General features: G+C 44.5%; 2 protein-coding genes across 10 annotated transcripts in view; one reads left to right on the top strand and one right to left on the bottom strand.

Moving 5' to 3' along the window:
• The window catches only part of LOC127004952 (protein furry-like), a 160,651-nt gene that overhangs the window by 70,357 nt on the left and 80,294 nt on the right, over positions 1-10,000 (top strand). The gene's annotated exons all lie outside the window — the stretch shown is intronic.
• Positions 1-10,000, bottom strand: part of LOC127004955 (growth hormone secretagogue receptor type 1-like) — a 13,171-nt gene that overhangs the window by 2,465 nt on the left and 706 nt on the right. The window contains exons 1-2 of the mRNA XM_050873266.1: positions 9,229-10,000; positions 4,086-4,383 (exon numbers count right to left, since the gene is read on the bottom strand). The exon at positions 9,229-10,000 is cut by the window's right edge and continues 706 nt beyond it. Of these exons, the coding sequence (XP_050729223.1) occupies positions 4,086-4,383; positions 9,229-10,000 (1,070 nt within the window). The remainder of the gene's footprint in view (positions 1-4,085; positions 4,384-9,228) is intronic.

Below are 10,000 nucleotides of genomic sequence, written 5' to 3'. Positions count from 1 at the left end.
CTTCGAATATCACCTTTTCTTCATTCCCGTCTTCTTTTTTATTTTTCATTCCTTTCTTCCATCTTTCCATTTCTTTCTTCCTTTCTTTCCTTCCTTCTCTCCATTCCTTTCTTTCCTCCATGCCTTTCCTTCTTCCCATATTCGTACTTCATTCTCATTCTCTTCTTCCTCGCCATTCTTGTATATTTTCTGAACTTTTCTTGCATATATTTCCTTTTATTTCCTTCCTTCTTTTCTCCCAGTTATTCCTTCTTTCCTTTGTTCCTGCTTTCTTGCCCTTCTTTAATACCTTTCTGCCATCGTTTTCTTCTTCCTTCCTTTCTTTATTTCTTTTTTCTTGTCTACGCCGTTTTTTTTTTTTCGCTATTTTCTTTTTCTTTCTTTTTTTGTCTAAGTCATTTTCTCATTCATTATTTTCCTGTTTATTCTTTTTTTTTATTTTTTTATTTTCATTCACTCAGTATTTCCTTCATTCATTCAGTAAGTCATTTTTGTTTACTATTTTTCTACTTCTCTTTTTCTTTAACTCCTTTAACTGCTCTTCCTTTCTTCCTTCCTTCCTTCTTTTTTTTTTTTCATTCACTCAGTATTTCCTTCATTCATCCAGTAAGTCATTTTTTTTTACTATTTTTCTACTTCTCTTTTTCCTTAACTCCCATCACTACTCTCTCTTCCTCCCTTCCTTCTTTCTTTTCTCTCTCTCTCTCCTCTCTCATTCCTTCATTCAGTTCGTGTGTTCGTCAGTTCGTTACCTCATTCCTCCATTCATATATTCCTTGGTTGTTATCTCTCCTCTCCTCTCCTCTCCTCTCCTCTCCTCTCCTTCCTTCCTCTCTCTCTCTTCTCTTTAATATTCATAACGCATTCCCATGTATCTGTCTGTGTGTGTGTGTGTGTGTGTGTGTGTGTGTGTGTGTGTGTGTGTGTATCTATCTTTGGTTTCTATCTATCTATCTGTCTATGTCTATTTCAATGTCAATCTTTTTCTTTTTCTTTCTTTCTTTTCTTTCTTTAGTTACTCTTTTCATTCATCTCTCCTTTTCTCTCTCTCTCTCTCTCTCTCTCTCTCTCTCTCTCTCTCTCTCTCTCTCTCTCTCTCTCTCTCTCTCTCTCTCTCTCTCTCTCTCTCTCTCTCTCTCTCCCTATTAAATTGTCTGTGTAAAGTTATTTCCTCCTTTTATTGCATCATAATGAGAGAGAGAGAGAAGAAAGAAAAACTTTAACTGGTGGTTTTTGGAAGAATAATAATTATTGTGCAAGGGGAAACTCTCTCTCTCTCTCTCTCTCTCTCTCTCTCTCTCTCTCTCTCTCTCTCTCTCTCTCTCTCTCTCTCTCTCTCTCTCTCTCTCTCTCCCTCATTTGCATATAAATCTCTCACAAATTCCATTATATTTTACGTTTTTTTTCTTCTTTTTTCTACACATTTTTTACATATTTTTTTACATAATTTCTTTTACGTGTTTATTTTTTTTTTTCACATCGTCATTATACCTCTATCGCGTGTGTGTGTGTGTGTGTGTGTGTGTGTGTGTGTGTGTGTGTGTGTGTGTGTGTGTGTGTGTGTGTGTGTGCGTGACCTATTTATCTATTCGTGTTTCGTGTGTGAAGACCTAAAACTTTCAACATTAAGGGTCAGGCAATATTACTAATTCAGAGAGAGAGAGAGAGAGAGAGACCTTCCCTTACCTTAGTATTTATTTATTGATTTATTTATTTCTCCTGCGACACACTTTCGTTAATTGAATTTATAACACCTTTTCTTATCTCTCTCTTTTCCCGTGAACGTTCAATAATAATAATGGTAATAATAATAAAAACGAGAGTGAGGAAGAAGAGGAGGAGGAGGAGGAGGAGGAGGAGGAAGAGGAAAGAGAAGACAGATGATTATAATAACACTCTCCTATACTCACAGTGACAATAATAATAATAATAATAATAATAATAATAATAATAATAATAATAATAATAATAATAATAATAACGAGAGTGGGGAAGAAGAGGAGGAGGAGGAGGAAGAGGAAGAGGAAAAAGAAGACATGATTATATTAACACACTCCCCTATACTCAGATTGACAATAATAATAATAATAATAATAACGAGAGTGGGGAAGAAGAGGAGGAGGAGAAGAAAGAGGAAGAGAAAAAAGAAGAGAGATGATTATATTAACACACTCCCCTATACTCACATTGACAATAATAGTAATAATAATAATAATAATAATAATAATAATAATAATAATAATAATAATAATAATAGATAAAAGACAAAAGCAATTACTCAACCAAACGAGGAAGAAGGGGAAGGTACGAGAGAGAGAGAGAGAGAGAGAGAGAGATTTGCTTTATATATGTTCCTTCTTCCTACCCCTAACGGCATACTTGTTATCTCTCTCTCTCTCTCTCTCTCTCTCTCTCTCTCTCTCTCTCTCTCTCTCTCTCTCTCTCTCTCTCTCTCTCTCTCTCTCTCTCTCTCTCTCTCTAATTGGTTTGCTCCTTGTCTTTCTCTAATTTCGTATCTCATTTTTTCATCTCATCTTGTTAGCTCCATTCCTACAAGCTCTCTCTCTCTCTCTTTTTTTTTTTTTTTACTCCTCCTCTTCCTCTTCTTCTTCTTCCTTATCTTCTATTCCCTCATTCTTCTCTTTCTCTCCCTCTTCCTCTTTGTGATTTTTCCTCCTCCGTCTCTGTAAGCTGTTTTCCTCTCTTTTTATCTCCATTCTTCTTCTTCTTTTTCTTCTCCTTCTTCTTCTTCTTTTTCTTCTTCTTCTTTTTCTTTTATTTTTCTTCTTCTTCATTGTTATGTTCCTTTCCTCTCTTCTCTTTCTCTCCTTTCTTCCTCCTCTTCCTTCTTGCCTCCTCCTTTTCTCTCCCCTCTTTTCTTCTGCTTTTCTTCCTTTTCCTCTTCCTCCTTATACCTTTCCTATTTCTCTCCCTCTCTTCTTCCTTGTCTTCCATTCTCCTTCCTCTTCCTCTTCTTCCTCTTTCCATTTCTTTCCCTTCTCTTCTTTCTTTTCCTCTCCCTCTCGTTTTGCCTCCTCCATTTTTCTCTTTCCCTCTCTTCCTCTTCCTCCTTTCTCTCCTCCTTCTCCTTTTCCCTCTCCATCTCTCTCATCTTACTTCCTCTATTTCTCTCCTCGCCTCCTTTATCTCACTTCCTTCTCTCCTTCACGCAAATCGGTTATTCCCTCTTATTTCCTCTCTCTATCTTTCCTCTCTTCTCTCTTTCTCTCTCTTTCCTCCCTTCTTCCTTCCTTCTCTAAATCCCTCCATCCCGCTTTTCTTCTTGTTTGCCTAATCTCTTCCTCCTCCTCCCCCTCCTCCTCCTCCTCCTCTTCTTGTTATTGTTATTTTTTATCCAGTTATCTTTCTCTCCCTCTCTCTCCCTGTTTCCCTTCTTTATTCATTTCCACGTTTTGGTTCTCTGTTCCTCTTTGTTTCCCTCTCCCTCTCTTTCTTCTTCTCTCCCTTTCTCTCCTTTTTTTCCCTTCTCCATTACCTGTTACTTCTCTCTCTCACTCCTATCTTTCTACTATCTTATATCTTTCTTTATTCTTCTTCCTTTCTATCTTATCCTTTTCTCCCCTTTACTTTGCCTTTTCCTTCTCTTTCTCTCTTCCTTCTTTCTTTTCCTTATTCCTTTGCTTCCTTTCATTTTTATTTTCTTCCCTTTTTTGCCCTCTTAGTTTCCCTTTTCCTTCCTTCTCTTCCTTCTTTCTCTCTCTCCTCTTCCTTCCTCCCATCTTTATTCCCCCTTTCTTTTCCCCTCTTAGCTTCCATTTTCTTTTCCTCCCTTTTCTTCCTTATGTGTCCTTCTTTTTTGCTAATTCCCATCTTTACTATCTTCGCTTTTCCCCTCTTGTTTTCCTTCCCTTCTCATTCCTTCAGCACACAAACACACACACACACACACACACACACACACACACACACACACACACACCACATTCCTCCTCCATTCCATTCGTACTCTCCCTCCCTTTCTCTCCCTCCTCATTTTACCTCTTCTTCCATTTCTCTCCTCTCTCCTTTCTTGCCTTCCTCACACACACACACACACACACACACACACACACGGTAACACTCACCCGACCCTTTGCGAGAATTTCCGAGGGCATTAAAAGACCGTCGTTGGCTCGTGCTGTGGGTGGATTGACGCAGCATATCGTGGCGGCTGCTGTGGCGGTGGCGGCGGCGGCGGCGGCGGCTGCTGGTGGCGGCGGTGGCGAAGGAGCAGCAGGAGACGGCCACCGCGCGCCTGAAGTTCTGTCCCGTCACGCAGTAGAGGAGAAAGTTGACGGCGAAGTTCGTGTAGAATAGCAGCGTGAAGGTTTGCTGTAGCGTGTACGTGGTGGCGGATTTGTCGCAGAGGCTGTCCCCGCCACACTGGAGAAAGGGAGAGAGGGGTTAGTGAGAGGGTGTGTGAAAGAGTTGTTAGGTTAGGTTAGGTTAGGTTAGGTTAGGTTAAGTTAAGATAAGAGAATAAGATGGAGAAAGAGAGAGAGGGGTTAGTGATAGGGTGTGTGATAGAGTTGTTAGGTTAGGTTAGGTTAGGTTAAGATAAGAGAATAAGATGGAGAAAGAGAGAGAGGGGTTAGTGATAGGGTGTGTGAAAGAGTTGTTAGGTTAGGTTAAGTTAAGATAAGAGAATAAGATGGAGAAAGAGAGAGAGGGGTTAGTGAGAGGGTGTGTGATAGAGTTGTTAGGTTAGGTTAGGTTAGGTTCAGGTCAGGTTAGGTTAGGGTAGGTTATGTTAGGTTCAGGTCAGGTTAGGTTCAGGTCAGGTTAGGTTAGGTTATGTTAGGTTAAGTTTAGGTTAGGTTTAGGTTAGGTTAGGTTAGGTTAGGTTAGGTTAGGTTACGTTAGGTTGTCTCACTTAGGTTTAAGTTTATATTAGGTTAGGTTAGGTTAAGTTTCAGTTAGGTTTCGGTTTAGATTAGGTTAGGTTAAGTTTAGGTTAGGTTTAGGTATAGGTTAGGTTAATTAGGAGTTGTTGCAGAGGCTGTCCCCGCCACAGTGGAGAAAGGGAGAGAGGGGTTAGTGAGAGGGAGGGCGATAGAGTTGTTAGGTTAGGTTAGGTTAAGTTCAGGTTGGGTTTAGATTATTTTTGTTAGGAGTTGTTGTAGAGGTTGTCCCCGCCACACTGTTAGAAGGGGGAGAGAAAGGGGTTAGTCGGAGGGAAAGAGGAAGAGAGACAAGCAAAGGGAGGGAAAGGAGGCGAAGATGAGGGACGTGGTTGGCGGGAGACTTAATAGGTTAGGTTAAGTTAGCTTACGTTAGGTTAGGTTAGGTTAGTTATAGTGTTTTGTGTGAGATGAAAAAGGTGTTCAAGGGAGAGAAAAGTTAGAGACATATAGATAGGTAGAGAGTAGAGTACAGTAGAGAGAGATAAACAGAGAAAGAAGTTAAGGGGAATGGGATAGGAAGAATAAACAGTGTTAGAGAGAGGTTATAAAAAGATTTAGAGATAAAAATTGAAAAGTCATTATAGGTAGATAATAGAGATAGGTATAGAGATAGATATAGAGAGATAGACAAACAAAGGAAGATAAGGGGAATGGGAGACGAAGATAAGGGAAGGGGATTAGAGAGAGAGAGAGAGAGAGAGAGAGAGAGAGAGAGAGAGAGTGTGTACAGGGCAAATAAAGGAAAAAGGAAATTTAAAAGGGAGGCGTGAGGGCCGAGAGAGAGAGAGAGAGAGAGAGAGAGAGAGAGAGAGAGAGTTGTTGTCAATCTCACACATTCATAGTAGCGGAAGAGGTGGAATTAACGAGGGAATGAGAGAGAGAGAGAGAGAGAGAGAGAGAAATAGCGAAATATATATAAACGGAAAGATAAAAGGAAAAAGAAAACGAAGACCTGACAGACACAGATTCAGAGAGAGAGAGAGGGAGAGGGAGGCGAGGAGGAAATGAAAGAAAGAAAAAAGGGAGGAAGAAAAGAAAGGGAAGAGGGGAGGAAGGACAGTAAGAGAGAGAGAGAGAGAGAGAGAGCAACTATTTGATGACGACGACAGTTTAATATCTTGCCATAAACTCTAATGGAATTACAAGATTGTCTGATCTCTCTCTCTCTCTCTCTCTCTCTCTCTCTCTCTCACGTAATAAAATCTTTCCCAGGTTTCTTTCATTATTTTTTTTTGTTTCGTCTGGTGCATGTGTCTGTGTGTGTGTGTGTGTGTGTGTGTGTGTGTGTGTGTGTGTGTGTGTGTGTGTGTGTGTGTGTGTGTGTATCTCTGCCTCTTTCTCTGTTTTAGTATGTGTGTTTGTTTGTGTCTGTCGATCTGTCACTCTTTTGATTTGTCTGTCTGTCTTTCAATCTGTCAGTCCGTTTGTGTTTGTCTGTCTGTATATCTTCCTCTGTTTTAGTCTGTGTCTGTTTGTTTTGTCTGTATGTTTCTCCGTATCTGTCTGTCTGTCTGTCTGTCTGTCTGTCTGTCTGGTATTGATTAACTTCCAGCCCCGTCGATGAACCAGCTTAACCACAATTATATCTAAGCTTACAATCGTGTTTGCGTCAATATAAGCTTAACTTGTCCAACTCGTCCGTTATTGTGTTCGTAAATGGACCGGAGATTAGCACCGAAGCCACGAGCACCTTTAGCCGACTATATCCCCGACTTTACCCCCGACTTTACCCCCGACCTTACCCCCGACTTTACCCCCGACTTAACTCTCGACTTTACCCCCGACTTTCCCCCAACTATACCCCCGACTATACCACCGAATTTACCTCCCACTTTACCCCCGACTATACCCCGACTTTACCCCCGACTTATCCTCGACTTTACCCCCGACTTTACCCCGACTTTACACCCGACTAACCCCCGACTTTACCCCCGTCTTTACCCCCGTCTTTACCCCCGACTATACACCCGACTTTACCCCCCCCGACTATACCCCCGACTTATCCCCGACTTTCCCCCGACTTTCTCCCGACTTTACCTTTTTAAACCCGTATATAAACTGAACCTTAATTTATCTAGTCTACCCAAAGTTCCCTAATCAGTCCCTTCACCCCATACATTGAGGAGGCGGTGGTTGAGTGGTTAGCGTGCCTGCCCCGGGATTTTTCAGTCACCGCCGAGTGGCCGAGAGGGAAGGGAGGAAGGGGAGACGTGGGAAGGGGAAAGGAAATGAAGGATGGGGAAGTAAAGGGGAGGAAGGGGAAGGGGAGCGGAGGGAAAGGAAAGGGAAAGGAAAGGAAGGATGGGGAAGTAAAGGAGAGGAAAGAGTGGAAGGGGAAAGGGAGGGAAAGGAAGGGAAGGGAAAGGAAATAAAGGATGGGGAAGTAAGGGAGACGAAAGAGAGGAAGGGGAAAGAGAGGGAAGGGAAGAGGAGGGAAAGGAAAGGGAAGGGAGGAAGGTGAGACGTGGGAAGGGGAGAGTAAATGAAGGATGGGGAAGTAAGGGGGAGGAAAGAGAGAAAGGGGAAAGGGAGGGAAGGGGAGGGGAGGGAAAGGAAGGGGTAGGACAGAATGGGCGAAGAGGGGAAGAAGGAAGACTACCCACAAGCTATCCTGAAGACCACCTATCAACCTGGACTCTAGACTCTCCCTCTAAAAAAGGAGAATCAAAGATGACCTCCGGGGGGCATCATGAGCCAAGCAAGAAGGCTCCACTATAAACACTTGCCTGCGCCATAAGGGACTGGAACCGATAACCAGGCCCCGCCAAGAAAGCACGTAAACAACAACAACAAAAAAAAAGGTTAATTGAATATTCTCGCTAATCTTCTAAATGATGTTAATTCGGGTTCTTTATATTTAGTCTTTTTTTTTTTTTTTCTTCATCCGCCCGGCAAGTTTCTAAGTTCTTTGATCACTTAGGTTATTCTTCTTTCTTCTTATTGGAGAGAACCCCTTTATCTTATCTCTAAAAGGATTCCCAAACCGAACAATATAATTAGGTGCTCTCTCTCTCTCTCTCTCTCTCTCTCTCTCTCTCTCTCTCTCTCTCTCTCTCTCTCTCTCTCTCTCTCTCTCTCTCTCTCTCTCTCTCTCTCATTCATTCATTCAGTCATTCACATTCACACACACACACACACACACACACACACACACACACACACACACACACACACGAGTTGCCTTCTTGTCTTGTAAAGAGCTAATAAGACGATAAATTAGTTGAAAGTACCTCGTTAGTGTCGCCATTCATCGAGAGAGAGAGAGAGAGAGAGAGAGAGAGAGAGAGAGAGAGAGATGTATGTGGTTAACCCTATTCCACAACGCATTAATATTAACACACACACACACACACACACACACACACACACACACACACACACACACACACACACACCTAATCTGAATGCAAATACAGGTGATGTTGTGTCCGTTGTGTTTACCAGTGATTTACTGAGAGAGAGAGAGAGAGAGAGAGAGAGAGAGAGAGAGAGAGTTTAATTAGCACGGTCGATTTTTATATCTGATAATTCTTGGCCTTAGATATCTTTCGTCTCTCTCTCTCTCTCTCTCTCTCTCTCTCTCTCTCCTTTTCTTTTCTCTTCTTTCTTTTCTTTCTTTTCTTTCCTTTTCGTCTGCCTCATTTTATTTATTATATATATTAATTTTTATTTGTTTACTTATAATTGTCTTCCCATTTTATTTATTTTATTTAGTTTTATTTATTATCATTTTATTTATTTCCTCTTTTCTTTTTTCTCCATTTTTTTTCGTCTTTCACATTTATTTTTATTTTTCCAACGTCAAACTCAGAGAGAGAGAGAGAGAGAGAGACCCATCAATATCACCACCTGTCGCCATCAGTTAATTCTCACCTGCCCACCGTGATGAGATTGACGCCGCCTCGCCGCCCCTCCGTCCCGTTGTTACCTGTTCTTTATCACCTGTTAATTGCGTCGCCAGGTGCCCCTTACGTCCCTGGGCCTCCTACGTAATGGCCTTCGCGCGGACCCCGTTTCCTGGACTTCTTCCTCTCCCCATCTCCTCCATATCCTCCCTCACTTCCTTCTCGATTTCCTTCCTCCCTCTCCCGTCCCTTGTGCTGGCGTGGCTGGTCCTCCATCTTCGCGTCTCCTCATTGTGTCGTCTACCGCCCTTCGTTTCCTCTTCCCGCCCACCTTCCATCTCGCCCGGCACCATCTTCCTCCCTCCGTCTTCGTCCGTCGCGCCCCGCTGCCCACCCCTCATTTTTTCCCAGCCGCGCCCCGCCTCTTGCACCCCTCCTTCTGCCGGCCTTTGACCTTCTCCACCTCCTCAAAAACTCACCCAGAAGAAGACGTAGGCCCTCATGCAGTAGGACGGCAGGTTGAGGGAGATAAACACCGTGGAGATGACCAGCAGCATCTTTGTGACTTTGTGCTGGCCGCGGCGAGGCCCCGGCCCCGGCCTGGGCCGCGTCTCTGGGCCTGACCCCGCTGCCTGGCCGTCGGGGCAGGTCGGGGCGGGTGCGTGCTGGGTCATGGAGGAGCGCAGCCGCTCGACGCGCCACACGCAGCGCGCAATCTGCACGTTGAGCGTGACGATGGTGAGCACCGGCAGCAGCAGCGCCACCACGGTGTCCAGGTGGTTCATGGCGCCCGCCACGCCCAGGTAGGCGGGACGCACCTGGCAAAGGGCGCGGCCCGCGGCACTGGGGTGCGGCATGGGCGCCGCCACCACCAGGAGGTAGGAGTAGAGCGCCAGGGCGGTGAGCACGAGGCACAACACCACCAGGCGGGCGCGGCGCACGGTGCAGACGGCGGTGCGCAGCAGCGGGTAGCACACGGCCACGAAGCGCTCCACGGTGAAGGCCACAACGAGCCACACGCTGAGGAAGGTGGTAACGTAGGTGGCGTACACGATGCCCTGGCACCAGCCGGGCCGCCCGTACAGGTCGTGGCCCACCAGGCTCAGCCACGACAGCAGCAGCGCCGCCAGGAAGCCCGTGTCCGACACCGCCAGGGCCGACAGGTAGCACGAGGAGCTCAGCGCCCGCAGCTTGGGCGAGCTGAGCACCAGCACGCTGGCCACGTTGCCGGCCACGCCCACGACCACCAGG

This window comes from Eriocheir sinensis, chromosome 29, assembly GCF_024679095.1.
Source record: "Eriocheir sinensis breed Jianghai 21 chromosome 29, ASM2467909v1, whole genome shotgun sequence".
NCBI classification, from domain to species: Eukaryota; Metazoa; Arthropoda; class Malacostraca; order Decapoda; family Varunidae; genus Eriocheir; species Eriocheir sinensis.
This window is presented reverse-complemented; position numbering and strand designations above follow the sequence as displayed.